At 40.5% G+C, this 20,299-nt stretch overlaps 1 protein-coding gene across 1 annotated transcript in view; it reads right to left on the reverse strand.

Annotated features, from left to right (window-relative positions):
- Positions 1-19,929, reverse strand: part of cmtm6 (CKLF-like MARVEL transmembrane domain containing 6) — a 69,254-nt gene extending 49,325 nt beyond the window's left edge. Inside the window, exons 1-2 of the mRNA XM_059972302.1 lie at positions 19,777-19,929; positions 19,195-19,397 (exon numbers count right to left, since the gene is read on the reverse strand). Coding sequence (XP_059828285.1) covers positions 19,195-19,341 — 147 coding nt within the window. The 5' untranslated portion in view covers positions 19,342-19,397; positions 19,777-19,929. The remainder of the gene's footprint in view (positions 1-19,194; positions 19,398-19,776) is intronic.
- Positions 19,930-20,299: the final 370 nt, after the last annotated feature.

Genomic DNA, 20,299 nt, shown 5'->3' on the forward strand with positions numbered 1-20,299 from the left:
TGACGTTGAGAGGATCACTGTGGTCGTTCTTCCACACATCTGAGATACTTATCAGGAGCACCACAAACACAGCCTTTAGCATAGTGAAGGATCCCTCCCATCCACCCAACAATCTCTTTGCCCCCCTACTATTAGGCAGGAGGCACCGTAACATTAGGACAAGAACTGTTATGATGGCCATGAGAAGTCTGAACTCCCTCCTGCTACCCAGGTCTCATCACGTACTGTATGAAGTGCCAGTAGTGCGTGTGTGTGACATGTATTGTGTTGTGCACCTTGGGCCAGAGGAATGCTGTTGTGTTTGGTGATATACATGTATATGTTTGAATGACAAACAGGGGAATGACAGTTAGGTGAAAGGATACAAACACCTGGCTTATGCAAATTGTAAAAGCAAGGCAAACTGTAATTGAACAATAGGAGGAAGGCCTTTAAAGCTGAAACGTTTACACATAGTCTTGGCACATTCCCATGGAGGAGGAGGGGGAAATAGGAAAATTAAAGTCAGGGCTCCATGGATGATCGAAAAGAGAGCAGGATAAAAAGGATGTCTGGTAATAGTGCAAAGTTTAAAAAAATGACAGCAACAAATAAATTGAGAACAGAATGGCAATGAAGATGAAAAGGAACTCAAAAGTAGAAGTACAGCAACAAGATGTATTTGAGTGATTCCTTCGGATATTGGGAATGTTGTACAAGACAACTTTAAGCAGACTGAGCAAATGTATCCTGTTGAGTAACAGCCATCAAACAAATTGTCAGTAACCCTACATATAATGACTTTGACAAATAATAATTATATTTGAAGCATCGTTTATTTGTTCCTGTGCAGTATTTCCCTTCAATGAGCAGTTGTATTTATTTTTCACATATGCCAAGAGGAATGACATAAAATGCAAATCAGTCTCCTGATCAGCCCACATGAACAGGAATATCCATAGTATGAATTGTTCTATCTACTTCAGTGTGGCAGTCTACTTTCTGTTGTGGCCTCAATTAAATGCCTTCCTTTCTTTTAAGTGATGATAACTAGCAGCAAGATGGTTCAGCATCTCTACCATATTATCCAATCCCTTCAAGAATATAACAAATGCAATTCATCACCGATGATACCTTGTGTCATTTGCTAACAGTAAACCAAAGAAAATGCGCTTTATAAACTACAGCTCAGCATTTCAATACCATCATCTCCTCAAAACTAATCAATAAGTTCCAAGACCTTGGCCTCAATACCTTCTTGTGCAACTGGATCCTGGATTTCCTCACCTGCAAACCCCTGTCATTTCAGACTGGAAGCAACATCTCTTCCACAATCTCTATCAGCACAAATGTATCACAAGGTTGTGTGCTTAGTCCTCTGCTCTATTCGCTTCACACTTGGCTAAGTACAGTTCCAATGCCATATACAAGTTTGCTGACAACACCACTGTCATAGGCCAAATCAAAGGTGTTGAGTCAGCATACAGGAGGGTGATTGAATACCTGGCTGACATGGTACTGGCTGCAGACCCTGAGCTTTTCAGATTCAATAACTAACTGAAACATACTGACCATTCCTATTTGAGATACAATTACAGAAAGGCAAAAAAAACCCCTGGAGGAAGCCATTTGGATTTAAAAGTGTGTAGGCTCTCCAAAAGTAATGTAGCTAGTTGCACTCATTTCCCGTTGTCCACCAATCGATTTTCCTTCAAATAATGCTTTAATCTTTTTCCAAAAATTATGATTGAATGAAGGATGATGTGCTCCAGATGCTAACCATTCTACACAAAAAAAAACATTCATTATTAGGGCATCCTTCACTCTTCTGACAAAAATCTTTAATCTATATTGTCTAGTTCTAGGTTCTTCCAACAAATGGGAACAATCTCTTACAACCTCTATCATTCAGTCTTAAATATATCAAACACATCTCCCTAAGTTTGGTTCAACGAATTAACAGGTGATTTGATTTTCGAGTGATGCTCTAAGAGGAAGAACTGTTGACATGACAAACTGACGTTTAATAGTTTCCTTGGGAAAGCACTGAAAATTCAGCAAAAATTTTGTGATCAAACTTTTTGTAGCGCTTGAACCAACGCATTCTCACACAGAATTTCCAAAAGCAGAACCATTTAGCATAGACTGTTTATTTCTCTTTTTACCAGATAGAGGTGTGAACTTGTTGGTCCACATACCAGAAATCAGAGATACTGATTTCTCCCCTTTTTTATCACAAGAAATGACATGGGTCGGGGCTCCAGGGGACACCATGCAATGTCAGGATAACCCAGGCACAATTTATACTTCTCAGCATAATGAACTTCCCAGAGCTTCACCTTCTTTCCCTGTGTTAATTATACACAGTTGACTTGAGAGTACGGTGTCAGTCGATATACAAAAAGAAAATCTGTACTTTAGTTATGCACCTACAGAACATTTTCTGGAGAACTGCTTGGATTAAAAAAAACATGTGAATCTGTATGGAGGTTAGGTTAGATTCAATTAACTGAATAATATTAACCCCCCCCACACAAAAAAAAGGAAACTGCTGTAAGCTTGTGGGGTTAGTGAGATCAAATCTAAGGTTGTTTACAAACATAGTGTCACCTGTAGTGCAGTAGGTAGCAACCCTGAGTTTTGAGTCTCGTAGGTGGGATACATAACACTTAAATGCATGGTGAAAATAAGGACAATAAATTCAAGCCACTGTCACTAAATGTATCCCAGAGCTTAAGGAATGAAACAAATTGGGGCAGATGGCTTGAGAGATCACTGTTTTAGTAAGATGAAAAACAGGGTACTTACTTCAAGAATATTGAAAGGACTGGATAAAGTGGACATGGAGAAGTGTACTCTGTTCTACTCCAAGTATAGACTATGTCTGAAGGTTGACAGCAACACGCTGATACTCCTCTAAATCACGGAAATTAATATTTTTATTTCCCATGACTTTTTAAAAATGATTTTCATCTACAAATTAGAGCACTGTTATCTCAGATTTACATGAGGAGTGCCGTGACACAAGGCAGCAAGGAGACTCAAGATTGAGTCACAGATCTGTGATGTTATGAAATCTGCATTTTCATTAAGTGGCTTTCCTGGAATTCCACCAGCTCTATTCTTTCACTGTGCAGAGAACGCAGGTATATCAGCAGCTGTCATCACAATGCAAATAAACTCTGCCTAATGCAAAGGACCAGTAACGTACTTTAATCTTATGGTAACATGAGCAAAGCTGACCTCAACCCATCAGCAACACATAATTGGGAAGTTTGAGAAATAAAACGTGTTTCAACTAGTTTGCACCATCAGAGAAAGACTTACAGAGGATACATTACTTAGCTAAGGCTTACAATTTTTGTTGAATCTCCTAAGTCAAGAGCTGCACTAGAATGAAGATACATACGTTTCTGAACAAGAATCTCTTCTGCTCAACAAACGTTCGAAAAATTTGGGAGTAGAGGCAGCTGATTTTTCTTAACATTCACCAGAATGTGGGCATCAGTGACAAAAGACATTTTACTCAAGCTTCATCAAGCAATGAAGAATAAATTTGAGTCTCGGCAGTCCTAACTGTCAAAATACATCAATAGTATTATTAAGGTGGAGAATTTTGAGAATGTCAATGTTTTATTAACAAAGGAACTGTGCTACATTGCCAAGTTGAAATAATATGGGACTTGCAGGAAGACTCCCTGTCCCTCCCAAGGTGATAAACAGAAGAAATGCTGAAAATCCAAACACACATGAAATGCTGGAAGAACTGAGCAGGTCAGGCAGCATCTATGGAAAGGACTAAACAAGTCAATGTCTGGGGGCTTGTTCAGGACACCCTTCTTCAGGGCTGATAATGAAGGTTATGAGTTTGGGAAATCTGGAAAATTAGTAGTGGTATTGTAATAAAATAGTTGGTTAAGATCGGTTCTGTAGTGAAGGAAATAAATGTTCATCATGGGCGACTTTCCCACCAATTGTGTTGAGCTTCTTGGGAGCCGCTGCAGCAGCAGGTGCTGAGAATCCCATTCACTTCCTGACTTAGTCAAGAGAGAAAGGATGTTATGATCAAATCTGCAAGTTACTTGGCACTGGACATCTGAATTCTGACTTCTTCCCACAGTCATAATATCCAGGAAGCTGTAAAAGTGACCGAGAGAACTGGAAAATGTGGTTCTCTTTCTGCATTAGCACTTGAACCATAACACATTTGAACTTAATTTGTTTGTCATATGAGTAAGCAAACTCTTTGCTGCAAGACATCCTGCTTCTGAATGGATATGAAAGCCATTTTCATAAAGGGGAGAGACTGCAGAAATACCTGGGTGCTGAGGTGCTGATCTCCTTTGTTAGTGACCCTTAAACTGTATGAGCTACCCAGCTCAAGTCTGAACCGCAGCATTTTTTATAACAGACCTCTCCAATTCTGATCATTAAGACACCAGAATAGAGTTTATGAAATTTTTACTGTTTACTTTTGGATCTGGGCGTCACCAGGAAGACTGATATTTATTGTTCATCTATAAATATCCTTGGCGGGGTGGTGGCAAACCAGCTTCTTGAACAACATCCTTCTGGTGATGACATTTCCACAGAGCCGTTGAAATAGTTTCTTCCCCCAAGCTATCAGACCCCTCAATACCCGAAGCCTGGACTGACACCTTGCCCTACTGTCCTGTTTATTATTTATTGTAATGCCTGCACTGTTTTTGTGAACTTTATGCAGTCCATTGTAGGTCTGCAGTCTAGTGTAGCTTTCTCTGTGTTTTTTTTTATTATGTAGTTCAGTCTAGTTTTTTGTACTGTGTCATGTAACACCATGGTCCTGAAAAACGTTGTCTCATTTTTACTATGCACTGTACCAGCAGTTATGGTCAAAATGACAATAAAAGTTGACTAAGGTTCATGGTTGCACTCAAGTATATTGGAGCTGCAAATGTTGAGTATCCTACCATACTATCAACTTGTTCCTTGTCGATGGGGGAAAGTTCTTGGGATGTTCGCTAAATCACTTGCTGCAACATATCCAGCTTCCATTCTCCTATAATAGCCGCAGTATTTATATGACTCATCCAGTTCTGTTTCTGGTCAATGGTGACTATACTGCCATTAAATGCCATTTGCCTCTGTAGTTGAAGATCAACTTTTCATGCTTCAAAGGTACTGGGCAATGTTACTTGTCTTGTACAAGTCTGAACGCTATCCAAGTTAACCTGCATGTGGGCGTGCAATGCTTCATTTGTAGAGGAACTAAAACACAAAGTTTACTTCAAAGCAGCAAGCATCCATTCTCTCACCTGATGATGGAAGGTCAGTTTTTAATGAAGCTACATTAAAAAAAAATTACTCTGGGTCACTGTCCCAAGAAAATCTCAATGACGTTATTGGGTTGGTCCTCCAAGAAATGCAAACTGCATCCTTTGGAACATTTTCCCTTGATGCCATATTTCTTATGTAGTTGCAAACAAAAATGTGAATGTTCATGGGCTGCGTGTGGTTTGAATTTATGAAACGTAAACAGACTGTTACAGCCCATCTTACAGAAATGAGGTCACACACACACACACACACACACACACACACACACACACAGAGTACTGGAGGAACTCAGCAAGTCAGACAGCATCAATGGAGGGGAATAAACTGTCGATGTTTTGGGCAGAAACCTTTCATTAGGACTGGAAAGGATCAAAATAAATTACTTTCATAAAAAGATATCCAATCTGAGACAAAGTTTCTTAAAAGGAAAACCTAAGTTTCCAAGTCTCATGGTCAAGACCTCTATGACTGGAAAAGGAAGGGGAGGTAAGCCAAATAAAAATGTTGGTGGAGGGGGAGGAGCTCAAGCTGGTAGGAAATAGTCAAGTCCAGGTGAGAAGGGGAAGGGAAAATGATGTGATAAGCTAGGAGGTGATAGATAAATTTGTCTCCAATTTGCATTTATAACATTGTTTTGTACAGCAATTGAAACTATTACTTTCTGTGATGAGACACTGTCAAGTCAAACTTGAGTTTCTAGAAAGTATTGGGACCTAGAGGCAAAAGAAAATAAAATTAAAAAGTAATAGCAAGAATCCGCTGATAGACCGGACGGAACCCACCGCCTGAGTGCTGCTTCTGCCCGGAACACTGGGGGGACCCTGCAGCATCGCAGCGGCAGTCCGGGAGCAGTGTTGGAATCTGCAGTAAGATGCTGAACTTTAAATAACCTGGGAGACTGTTTCATGGAAAAGAGCACTGCTGTCACTGCGTTTGGGTTAGCGCTAGCTTCATCACGGGGATCATCGTGCGCAGGCGCTTCTCGGAAATGGCGCGAGGCTTAAGAAGAGCTCGCGAACCCCGGTTTGAAAACATAATGGCTGCGGACCATAACAGTCCATTAGAGAAACAGAGACTGTGCAGGTCGGAATTCGTCTACAAAGTCTGAGAGGCAGCCAGTTTTTTCACCTTATGCCTTATGACTTTTGACTAACCTTATGACTAACCTAATGACTGATTACTAATGACTAATGACTAGTGACTAAGGACGATTGACTGATGGAACTATTGGAACTATCAAACTGCCGCACTTGCAAAAAAAAGGAGGAAAAAGGAGAAGTTGTTTGGTCATTGAGTGGAATCCAATTAAAAAACTTTTGGGTAGGGGCATTCAATTTCTATCAAGTGAGGAAGATGCACATGTTCAAAGAAGAACTTGACAGACACAGTTAGACAAAATCGATAAATTTGTCTGCATTAGGACAATATTAGTACCCATTTAACCTGAGCAATGTAGGAGAACCCAAACAACTAAAAGTGGTATCATCAACAAACGTAAATATGGCATTGGAGCTGTACTTTGCCTTATAGACACAAGTATAAAGTTTACAACAGCGGAAACAGACAGCAGTTTCAAACTCTTGGGAGTGCACATCTCACACAACCTCTCATGGTCCCAGAACACATCCAACACAATCAGGAAAACCCATCAACACCTTTACTTACTGAGGAGGTTGAAGAGAGCTGGGCATCCTATTACAGATGTGCAGTAGAGAATATTCTAACATGCTACATCACTGTATGGTACAGAAACTGCACTGCAGTGGGCAGGAAGGCTTTGCAACAGGTAATCAAAACTGCCCAATGTATCACTGGCACCAGCCTACCCCATCATATATACAGAAAAGGGCTGGTCACATCAGGAAGGAGGCTACATAGCATCCATGCCAGGACCACCAGACTCGAACAGTTACTTTCCCCAAGTAGTAAGGCTGATCAATACCTCCATCCACTAACCCACCCCACAACACCCACACCCACCACTACTTTATCATTTCCTGTCAGATTCAGTTTACGTACAGCCACTCCTGTGCCTAGTGTCACTATGCACATACAATCAATGTGCAAGCCAGCTTATGCACTTATATTTATTGTGATTATTTATTATTGTGTTATTTATCTTACTGTGTTTTATGTGCTGTTTCGGATCGGAGTAACAATTATTTATTTTTCCTTTACACTTATGTCCTGGAAATGACGTTAAACAATGTTGAATCTTGACTAGATCAGGGAGCTCACACTATTTTGTGGTGCATATACACTGATGGTGCTTGTGGAGGAGATGCTGTTGCCAATCTAAAATGAATAAAGCAACTCAATTAAAGAAACTTCCATTCTGCACTCTTACACAATGGGGAATGAACTCTCAGGCTTGCATCTTAGAGGCAAGAAAATTCATTAACTAGCTAATGCAGTCTGGATTGTGAATTATATTATCGATAGCTGGCAAACTATAATATATTTAGAATGCGAAATGGCAATGACTGAATGTAACCAGCAATTGTGAACTTTTGGTACCTTATGTTTTCCTCAACTAAGCACCCACAGAATTAGTACAGCTGCCTGCCCCTTGGCATGCAAGTACCATTCATCTCTTGATCCTAACAGCAATGACTCAGACATAAACTGTTACATAATGCAGTGTAGTATATAAGTTTTACAGATAACAGGTTCAATTTTTCCTCCCCGAGCACATTATTCCATGCCACTAATTACCTATCTACATTTGATCCTAGGAACAAAGTATGTTGGGAAGAAACTTGACGAAAAAGATATCTTAGATGGGGTAAAGAGAAAGAAACTTCCCAGTTTCGGCACGGACTAGGAGGGCAGAGATGGCCTGTTTCCGTGCTGTGATTGTTATATGGTTAAATGGCCCAAAACTGGGAACACAGAAGATACAAAGAGAAAAACACAATTTCAACTGGCTGGCATCTGGAATTCACTGCCTGTGAGAGCAGTGAAATCAAGAATCAATTACTTTCAGGAAAGGGAACTACTTAGGCACTTGAGATGGAATAACTTTCAAAGATGCTAAGAAATGGCAGAGTCTTGGGACTGACAACGTGGCTCCTTTGGAAGCCTACAAACTCAAATGAAACAGATGGCCTCTCACTGTCGTAGAAATGGTTAAACCTAGTGTCTGATAGGGTACTTGACCACTCTGGGACAGCTGGGCTTAAGACTCCTGATGCGTGTTGAGAATAACCTTGGATGATAAGCGCAGTCCCAGGAATTCCAATAAATTAAATACTGGGCCCCTGGAACCAGGAGGGAAGATGTGTCTGGGGGTAAATTATGAGCCCTGATAATAGGGAACAAGGTGAACTGTTAGATTCGCACTGAGAGAATAATTGACATGTCTTTTAAATGATTGATCTTGTACTGACAAGGTTATGTGAAGTTGTTTATCTTGCTGTATAAATATGAGCTCTGTACATCCTAAAAAATCAGCGTTCTGGTGGTGGTGGAGACTGCTGCAGACTCTCCATGATATCATGCTAATAAACTCTTAAAACAAAACTCGAAGTCACTCTGGTGTTTTTAGTTAGTGTTTTCATGACACTCACCATACTATAATAATTCTACTTATCCTTTTTCAATACGTTTACCTAATAAAGAACTATTTCAATTTTAGAAATTTCAACTGACTAAACTTCCACAGACATTTTCCATGTGCAAAGAAGCTGGAAGTCAGCTATCATGCTTCTGAATGAGTTAGACATCATCCTGAAACTGATCTGGATTGTCCCAGCAACTTCTCGGCATCTATCTGACCAATTTAGGTAATCTCATTTGGCCCAATGTACACCAAGAACAGAACTGTATAATTAGCCCAAGCATATGCCCTTTCCATAACTGCAAATATTCCCCCATAATATTTGAAAGGGGAGTGGACAAATAATGCAAATCAGCTTCCAGACTTCCACAAACAGCAGATTTAGAGAAAAAAAAGTCCTGACAGCTCCGATGATTTTTCCAATTAGTTCCATTTACCAATTCCTTGATTGATGAATCATTCAAGATTTTGCACACCTCTGTTAAACCTCTTCCTGTGCTTCTTTGCTCTAAGGGAAATAACCCAGCGTTTCCATTCTCTACAAATAACCAGCTCCTTGTAACATTCTAGTAAAACATCTGTAATATCAATCTCCTTGCTATTTTAAAACATCAACCAACCATTAAACAACTAAACGGGAGAATATAAGCAATCAATGCAATTTGTCCTTATAACTACATTATTAAAGTCCTGACGTCATTCTGGTGAATCTCCAAAGCCAAATAGGTGCTGTGTGTATTTGTGTAACCACTGTATTTGTAAATCAAGGGAATGCCAAGAAATAATAATTTACATTTAAAGCAGACATGGCAGCTGCAGTATGAGCACAATGATCAGCTATTTATGAGAAACAGAGCAGTCTCTTATGGAGCACAAAACTCAATTCCAAGATTCACAAGCATGAATTTGAACATCCTGATGCAACATTACAGAAACACCCACTCTGAGATAAATTATACACCAGCAGGCACATACAGGTTCATCAATATCAAATTCACAATGCTACAACTGTAAAAATATGCTACATTTCCCAGGAACAGTGAGTTGCATAGAACGATGGAACTGGACTTACTGCGTTCAGTTGTTGTGTTGTCACCTGGACTCGCTGCGTACCATAGTTGCTCCGAGATGGTGTGTGGTATGAGTGATTGGCTTGGACATTTTTATTCTGATTGCAAGAGCCTGTTGGATATCGGTAATGCAAGTCCAGTTCACTGGTGAGACTGACAGCGGGGGGAGCCGTGTTGCCTTCTCTATGGCGAGGACCAGGCCCCCGTGTTGCAGCTGCTCAGGGGAGGAGATGCTGGAGGCAGTGTGGGAGAGCGCAGAGGCCTCAGTGGGTGCACTGGAATCTGTACTGGGTTGGGGGCTGGGCCTTACTGGCCCAGAGGAACACTGTTTCATTTGGCTATATTCATGTATTGTACAGTTGAATTAACTTGAACCTGAGCTGAAGCTATGACCAAAATTGACAGTTAACTTTTACATCAGTGATAAAATTATACAACAGGCACTGTACACTCGTTATTTAAAAATATATTTATTTAGAGATACAGCACGGTAACAGGCCCATCTGGCCCAGTGAGCTCGTGACCAATTAACCTACTCACTGGCACATCTTTGAAAGATGGGAGGAAACTGGAGCACCCAAAGAAATCAACGCTGTCACCAGGAGAGTGTAGAAATTCCTTTCTGAGAGCAGTGGAACTGAACCCGGGTCACAGGAGCTGTATACATGTTATGTTGTTTTCCCAGTCATTTAAAGAAATACTCAAGAGGTTTATTTTAGGCCAATACAGAAGTAAGAACTATAAAAACAGTCAGGAAACACCCATACTGGTAACTGACAAGTACTACTGGGATTCACATTGAATTTCCCCACAGCAAAAGTAAATGTCAATAATGAACAGTATTAAACAATGAAATTTCTAAACTGCAAACCACATCAAGATTTTACAATTTGAAAGATTTAATCTGATTCAATTATTTTAATATTTTTCTCCCACTTCACCTGTCTACAATCAATTGTCACAGCTTCCCATATTGATACAAAAATCTAAAGAGACAACATGGGCAGATTATTTGCCTAGATGAGGATGAAATCATTGCTGAGCTTAATTCAAATTGAGCCCCAGATATATATCCTTTTAATAGGGTTTGTTGGATATCAACCTACAGGAATTAACCAATATTAGGATGCCAACCATCTTCAATTGATGATAAAACACTGATCAGGAGCCATTCTGGTTTATAAACCTGATACTAACTGAATAATCAGGTCAAGGGATCACAAGAGTTAATGAAGGTTTACATGTCGCTCTGTTTCCCTCTGATTTTCCTTCGCTACATGGAATATCTCATTACAAATTGCAAGAAATTGTCCTACAGCCCACAATACTTTGCTTAAAAAAGTAACAGATTTTTCTGAACTATGGTATCAGTAAGTAGCACGCGACAGGAGTCACCACAGAGAACTAAATGTTTGCTTTGCAGACAGGTTTAGCGAGTTCCTTATTTTGTACAAAATAAATAAGTCTTTATGTACAGTTACCCAACTCACCTTTGTCACATGTTCCTACCCCTGGTCAGTTGCCAAACAATTCAGTAGAAATACGCACACTTTGGTTTTCTGCGTACAGAATGCTGCATTTGAGCTAAGACAACAAGTGAGCCTAACAGAGAAAACTATTTACAAGAGTATGGTTGGGATTGGTCTGTGGATCAGATGGCTTGGAAAGTAGTGAAAATATGGCTTACTGGGCAGTGAAAATGAAGGGAAGGAATGCAGTGCACCATGAATTGGACCAGATCTAAATTTAGGTGAATTCAAAAGACAGATGATGCGACAGCAACAGCAGCAGGTAGAACTTTCTAGAGAAAAAACAAGGTACCTCTGTCAAGCCATTACTGCGAATTGCACATACAGCACAAAGCTCAAAGAGCTGAATTAATCAGAATTTATATGTCTCCTTGGGATGCTTACCAAATTCAACTGGCTAACCATGTTTACAAACCAATATTAACATTTAATAGAATTATTTTTAAAACAACAATTTATGTTTCCATTTTATCTAGAAAGAAGTCACACACTGCTTCTGAGGATTGTGTTGTCAGCAATAAAATTGCCTACCAAGTATTAGGGTGGATGAGCAAAAGCTAAAAGGGCAATGTTAAAAAGGAAAAGCGAGATTAAAAGATGAAGTAGATTAAGGATGGAGTTTCAGAACCCCAGGTTTGGCAGACCTTTGAAGGTCCATCTGTGAATAATAGAATACTTGATTTAGGGGTCAGAATTAGACAAATGCAGGATTCTCACAGTTATTGAGCTGGAGATTATAGAGTTAAGGAACATGAAACATGAGAAATTGGTGGCATTTGGATAACAAAAGCAATCTATTTCTTCTAATTGTTCTTAAATAAACTGAAGGCCTTGTCATGGGGTTCAGATTTATTTTAAAGCAATGAGAAATAGATTGGCCAATACCTCTACAACGATGAATGATCTGACAGTGCCAGTTAGAGCACAAACTATAATTTCAAATCTAAAGAACAAAGAAAGGCTCAGGAGTACGGAGACACAAGTAACCGCAGATGCTGGAATCTGGAGCAACAAACACCCTGCTGTAAGAACTTAGCAAAATGTTGGAATAATCGGTGTGTGAATGAGAAGTAGCAAAGAGCATAAGATGCACTGTCGGAAGACAAAGGTGAGAGGAAAATCAATACTACGGGATGCTATAGGATTGATAAAAATGCAAAGGTTAAGTGCTCAATGGCAATAGAAAGGTTTGAAGAGGTTAGTGTAGTCAACTATGTCAAAGACTAATTAAGAACAATTAGGAGAAACAGATTACCTTTGCCACAAGTTTTACAACAGTTATGATAAGAAAAGACATTGTGGGAGTATTCCGAGAGTATGAGGCAGGAGCTAGGGAGAGTTGACTGGAAACTGCTCTTTTTGGCAAGTTCACATCCGACGTGTGGAGGTTGTTTAAGGACCAATTGCTGAGATGATAGGACAGGTATGTTCTGGTATGAAGGAAAGACAAATACAATAAAGTAAGGGAACATTGGACGATGAAAGGGGTTGTGAATTTAGTCAAGTGGAGAAATGATATACATGGTTTAGGAAGCTAAACTCAAACAGGGGCCTTAAGGAATATAAAGAACCTTGAAAAGGAAATTACAAGAGCAAGGAAGGGCCATGAAAAGTCCTTGGCAAATAAGATTAAAGAGAATTGCAAGACATTCTACACGTGCATCCAGAATAAGATGATAACCAGGGAAGGGACAGGACCATACAAGAATAAAGGAAAGAAAATGTGCTTGGAGATGGATGTGGGTGAGGTCCAAAATGAGTTCTCTCCATCAGTATTTACCAAGAAGAATGACGTGGAGGATAAGATGATGAGTGTGGAACTTGCTAATATGCTAGGGCATTTAGAGATAAAGAAGGGAGCAGCGTTAGGTCTCCTGAAGAACATTAAGGTGATTAAGTCCCCAAGGCTGGATCAGATATAGCACTGGTAATTGAGAGAGGCAAAGGTTGAAACTCCTGGGGCCTTGACCAAGATCTTTGCATCTTCTCTAGCCACAAACAAGATCCTGGAGTATTAGCGGGTAGCTAATGTTGTTCAAGGGAAACCGGAATAATCCTCAAAATTATAGACTATTGAGTCTCACATTAGTGGTAGGGATATCATGCTTAACCAACTTGTTTGAATTTTTCAAGAAGACCAGATGTCTGTGATTAGTGGTCTGCTGCAGTGACCTATACTAAGACCTCCCCTGTCTGTAAAAATGTGAGTAGGTGGGTTAGTATGATTGCTGATGAGAAAAAGTTTGGTAGCACTGTGGACCGTGTAGGAGGATGCCATGGGATTTAGATTAGTTGCAAATATGGGTAGAATTTAATCTGAGCAAATGTGAAATACTGCAGATTGGGAATTCAAATGTTTAGGGTAAGTACACAGTAAATGGCAGGACCCTTAAACTGCAGATCTTTACAGCGGTGGGTTCCCGCTCTCACAACGGCCTAGCATTTTCGATATCTCCAGGAGCGGTGTGCAATGTGTGCGCCTTCGGGGTACAACCCTGTCGACGACCCTGATTCCTCCGCGGTCTTGCCGACTGCAGTGTTGCAGGAGATCACAACATCAAGACAGTAGTGTATGCTACCGTTGAAATAAGCAACACAGCAGACTGTAACATTGAAACAGTGAGCTTTGGTCTCCCCTCTCACTGCGACAGGAGCGATCTCTCTCTCTAGAGAGACTGTGAGATGTCAAAGGTAGGGATGAACGGTGGTTTTTGATGGAATCGAGATCATGGTCTCTCTGGGAGCTTGCTATTGCTTGCTTGGTGGGTGGTGTGGGGCTGATATGGGCAGGAGGAGGTTTGATGCTTTGTTTCTACTTGCGCGCGGGACATGGGAGGGGCGCTTTGGGGTTGTAACGTTTTCCTGTCATTCATTCTTTGAGGTTTTTCTTCTGTTTTGTGGATGTCTGTAAAGAGTAAGAATTTCAGGCTGTGTACTGTATTCACTCTGATATTAAATGGAACCTCTGAACAGTATTGACTTACAGACAAGTCCCTACCTCCTTGAAAGCAGCTGCATAAGTCAACAAAATGGTAAAGAAGGCGCCTGTTAAACTTGCCTTCATTAATCGAGGCAGAGCTTAGAGGTGACATCAGAAGGCAAGCATTTAAAGTTCATAGGAGATGTACGGATCCACTGAGTGCCTGGATTGTGCTACTGCAGCTAGTGGTGAAGGCAGGTGTGAGAGAGGTGTTTAAGAGTCTTAGTTAGATACATAAATTTGCAAAGACTAGATGGATATGGATCATGTAGAGAAGAAAAACAATTGTGTAGTTAGGTATTATTGGCTTAATTAGTTCCACACAACACTGTGGGCTGAAAAACCTGTTCCTGTGCTGTACTGTTCCAAGTCCTGTAACAGTAGCAACTTCGTACCGTGACAATGACAAAAGCCTGACTGGACAAATTCAAAAAGTGGCCATGAATTTGAGAGCTACAACATATTCGAGGTGGTTGGAAAGCTAAAAGAAATTGGACATGAAGTGGTGGTCACACATGGTGAAAGGAAGGATCTCTTTTTGGGATGAATGATAACGGCAGATTTGAATGAAGTCATTTAGCTTATCAAAAATCAAATCAATATGTAGGACGTAGGGAATTGTTAAATTCCACAGTTAAATTGGAATATTTCTTGCGATACAGAGCGTGCTTGCTGTAACATGGTCATTTTATAGATGTGTTTTGAATGGAACTTGGACATTAAAGTTTGTGGTAAATAGTTTATTGTGTCTGAATTGCTCATGTGCATAAAAATTAGAAAAAGCAAAAGAAGCATGAGAAAATCTACTAGCCAGAGTGCAGAATAAACAGAAGATGTATAGCATTTTACAGTGTTAATCATTTGATAAACAGATGATTAGAGTACTGCTTTGAAGAAACAAATCATTTGGCTTAACCATTCTGAGCTAACATTTTTCTCTCAAAGTCTAATTCCATTCTTCCTTCCTGCTCTGATAGTTGCTTAGATAAGTGCCAGTTTATTTAAATACTTTTGTGGACTTACTTTTAATAATAGACTGTGTCCTATGGAATTCTGAATAGTTTGACTTTCAACTCTTCATAGAATTCCCTTAATTTTGTTTTGCTGTGACCACCAGTACAACTAATACTTCTCAACAGGATCCTTCATAAGATTTCCTTAAGAATCCCTTGTATGTACAGTATATTCTTTGACTTCAAATCATAAGTGGTTGGATTTGAGTGCCATTATGCCCTTATTCATTACATACCTTTTAACACCCTGATAACAGAAAGAAACATAGATTAATCTTCCAAAATTGGATGGAAAACAAATTACATTATGTTTATATAGGTAAAACGAGAAAAATCCAAATAACCCCTTTAAAATTGTTTTTAATTCAATGAATGGAGCTGACAAGAGCATTACACATGACTATGACTGTGCAATTCTATTTATAACAAAGTCAAAGAATTTAAACAAATTCTTCATGTTTACACTTCCAGGTTTATTCCCTTGAGAGGTAAATTGCCCATTTTGAAAAATCCCCTTAGCACATATTTAATTTCTCTACCCCTCCTACTACTTCTTTCCCACTTAGAACTCATAATTCAGTATCTTACACTGAGATCATGAATTCTGAGCTTCAATTGCTGTGAGTTCCCATGTTTTGGCCGGCTGTTAACATGTGCACAAGGAAGAGGCTGAGAAATCACAACCAACTTCTAAAGTGACATTCACATGGGATCTGCAGGATAATTATTCTCATCCTCAGTGCAGCAAATCCAATTACTGTTATCACTGATCAAATCAATCAGCTTTACAATGACCAAGCATCACATGTGGAAAGCTTCCCAGCATTTACACATGGAAAACCAATAAAGTAGATTTTAATATCACTTTTGTTTATAAGCCTTTATACACACATACACATGCAAAACAAAAATATTGAAAGGTTAAACTTAAATATCATTGGATAACTTACTACACAATCATGACAGCATAGCACCATCGCCGAAAGTTAACAAACCCTACCCAACCCCCCCCACCCTCTTGACCCAAACCTTACAAAACAGTGGTTCATTTGAAGTACATTCTCTATTCCTTTCCAATATCAACAACTTTTACATTGAGATAGAACCTTGGGTGTTTATGTTAGTGAGCAATCATTTACGGTGTCAAACACAATTGAGCAAAGGAAAAGCTTACAATTATGCAATGGAAGATTCTGCATCAGCAAAAAAAATGACATCAGCACAATAGGGCAAATACAGTCATGAAACAAGGCTCCTGATTGTGATTTTGCTAGGTCATCTGAGACTGAAGCCCCAAATGAAAGGATAATAAATTTCAGTTCCCAAATAATGATCCTTTTGACAATCAGGAATATCTGGACAACATGTAGTCTGATGCTGGTGGAAGAGCCATTAGTACCAAATATATCCCAGCCATTGTTTATCTCAAACCAAAAGCATTACTATCACTAAGTAAATCATCAAAATGAAATTAAGCCTTGGCTCAACATAGATAAGAGACTGGGCACAACCAATCACAGAATTCCCAGTTTCCAGAAGCCTTTCCATCATCTACAAATAGGTACAAGTGTGATCTTATACTGTCTGCTTACTTTACTGAGGGCAGCCCCAACATCACTCTTGAATCTCAGTGCCAGGACAAAGTGCATCTGCTTGATTGGTTCCCTTCTGCCAGCTCAGTCCATAAGATCATGACTGATCACTGACCTCAGCACTATTTTCCTGTGTTTATACCATGGCACTTGAATCCCTTAATATCTGAGAAAAATCATTATTCCTAGTGACCAAGCCTCTGCAACACTTTGGGCAGAGAATTCCAAAGATTCACCCTCTTCAGAGTGAAAAAGCAATTTTCATCCTTGCCTTCAATGGCCCCTTACACTCTATAATGAGAACAGAAGCCTCCTTGAGCCTGCTTTCTTGTGTAGCAAGTTTATAACAGAATTGGTGCCTCAGATCCTCTCCACATATTCCTCAATCAGTGTGCCAAAAATGTAATCGACCTCACCCTTGCATACAGTCAATGAATATCCATTGCGGTCTGTAATTCTAAAGAATTACAATTCCATGTAAAACACTTCCCATTATCTCAATTCTTAATAACTGTATCCTTGATACTGTATCTAATTTGAAGTTTTCAATCCTGAAAAATCAACCTCCCAGCATCAATCTCATCAATTTCTCTCCAAATCCATTATGTCTCAATAAGATCATCTCTTGTTTATTTTGAAATCCATCAAGTTTAAGACAATATTACTGATTCTCCCCAAGGTCACTCATCCCAGGAATCAATCCTGCACTGGAACAGCATCCATAAAAATGTAAGTGGTTAAGGCATTGGACTAGCGATCTGAAGATCGTGGGTTCAAGCCCCAGCTGAGGCAATGTGTTGTGTTCTTGAGCAAGGCATTTAATTACACATTACTCCAGTCCACCCAGCTGAAAATGGGTACCGGCAAAATGCTGGGGGTTCACCTTGCGATAGACTGGTGTCCTATCTGGGGGAGGAGTCTCGTACTCAGTCGCTTCATGCCATGGGAAGCGGCATAAGCACCGGCCTGATGAGCATATAAGGCTCGGGACAGACTTTAACCAACATTTTAACTAAAATGGCATAGAGTACTAAGTACAAAATATTGCCCTGTGCGTGTTGCTCTGGATTTCCAGCATCTACAGAACCAGATGTTCTGTATGGCAGGAGGTCACTTTGACCCAAACCAAACATTCACCCAAACGTTACAAAGGTCACAAAGACGATGTAGGAGGAATCCACAAAAGTTGGGGGAACTCCACACAGTCAGGGAAAACACACAGGCTCTGCTCCAACAGCACCTGAGGTTAGGATTGAACCTACATCACTGGGGCAACAAAGCTGTTCTATAAAATAGTATAATCCCAAAGACAAACAATTCCAACATGCACTTAGTGTTGTGTTCTTTTCCTTTCACAATAAAGTCAATATACCTTTGCCTTCCCAACTGCTGTTCTAAGTACCTTTGTGTCATGACACTGCAAACTCAGCTGCCTAAAGACACCAACATTGATCATGTTATCCCATTTTCACTATTTTTCCTCCCAAAAATAATTTCACATTACTATCAATTTTCCCAGTCATTTAACCCTTTGAAGGATCCTCCTGCCTGTTTAACATCTTGTCTTCCCCTAATACCTTTCTGGCTTGAGTAATCTGGGACAAAATCCTGCATCTCCCACGAACGGCAGCACAATGGGAGTACATTTATCAAACAGATCACAGTTCTGTTCAGCTGTGGGTCATCATCATTTTCAACAGAACGGTTAGGAAGGGCAATATATCACCGGCCTTGCTCACAACTGTCACATCTCATCTACACGAATAAAAACCGTGGATGTGCCAGAAGTTCTGCAAAGGTTGCCACTGCCCAGGATGGATCATACAGGAGATTTTTTTGGGGGGTGGGGAGGAGGAGAATCTACACACTTGTTTGTACAGCATATTTTAAATAAATATTGGTAAAGCTCGTTTGGAATCAAAGCTGTTCGAGAAACCTTCAGTATAGCAGTAACAAGTTGGCAAACGCAAGTATTCTCATATTCACTTCCCGAACTTCGTTTCGGAATTAGGGGAATGCTACTCAACCTGCATTAAAGTTTACTTTGAATCCACCCCGCGAATGTTGAAACTTTGTATCCTTAAATTATTGAGAAACACAAGGCCGACAAACGCGGGAGGTGCACGCATGACCAAATTGAGACTGAAAGGACTCACCACTTCCAACACCTTCGCAATACATCTTTTTCTGGAGAAGTAGCCTAAATTACAGAAGCCCCCGGTACTCTGGATGGGCTCGGTGGTTCTCTCGTAGACCTGGCCCACCTCCATGGCTCCGTTCCCCGGCGTTTCCCGCTGCGGCATTGTGTCGCTGAGTATTAAAGAGGCGGCGGCCCCACCAACACTCCCTCAACCACTTCCTGTACAAAACAAAATCCCCACGAAACGATCATCAGGAGTTTTTGTGTTTAACGAAATCAGAACAACGCGGACTTCCCTGCAATCGGCGTTACGTTCAATTGGGTTTCCTTCTCTCAAAGATCCCTTACAACGATCACTCTCGAAAACGACTCGGTCGCGAATATGTGTATTTTCAGTACTATCCTGACCTCTAGGCCGATCCATTTTAACTCCGGGGACACAAAGTTCGCAGATGGTCGCCTGTTGACGGGCGGAGAAGGAAAATCCGAGGCTGGCCAGGAGAGAGAGCGAATGAAAGCTAAACGACCCGTTTAACCATCTCTCCCCGCAACCTGGACAGGCAGTGAGAGACCCCCGCCACCACCCAACCCCACTTACCGGCTGGCTAATCGCCCGCAACCCCGGTTAGCGATGCTCGTCCTTAGCAGCTTCCCTGCGCTTCCCCCTCCCCCCAAGTACTGTCGCTTCAAAATCCACTCCCTCTCTCGCTTCACTTCCTTGTTTTAATTCCGTGCAACACAAGAAGCCCGACCCCTCGTGGGACTTTCCACTCCCACCTCGGTTACGTTTATCAGTTGCCCTTGTAAACTCGCGCTCAAACCTAGCGCTAGACTCTGCGTCACCTGTGAAATGGAGAATTAGGCTGGTTGGTCAAATGGAAACCAATTTAGTATCTGGAGCAGCTAGCAGGAGATTTAATTCTAGGAAGCAGTTGGCGCTTTGTGATGATATAATGTGATGCAATTGTTTTGATTTACGGCCATACGAATTAGAAGTAAGAGAAGTAATTAGAAGTAAGAATCACCTCTCGGTGATTCAGTAAAATAAAGGTTAATATGACAATAACCTCAACTCAACAGAGCTGTTCGTTCCCTGTAAACTCCTTCTCTTTCGGTTTCTT

The sequence above is a fragment of the Hypanus sabinus genome, chromosome 6, assembly GCF_030144855.1.
Source record: "Hypanus sabinus isolate sHypSab1 chromosome 6, sHypSab1.hap1, whole genome shotgun sequence".
Classification (NCBI taxonomy): Eukaryota; Metazoa; Chordata; class Chondrichthyes; order Myliobatiformes; family Dasyatidae; genus Hypanus; species Hypanus sabinus.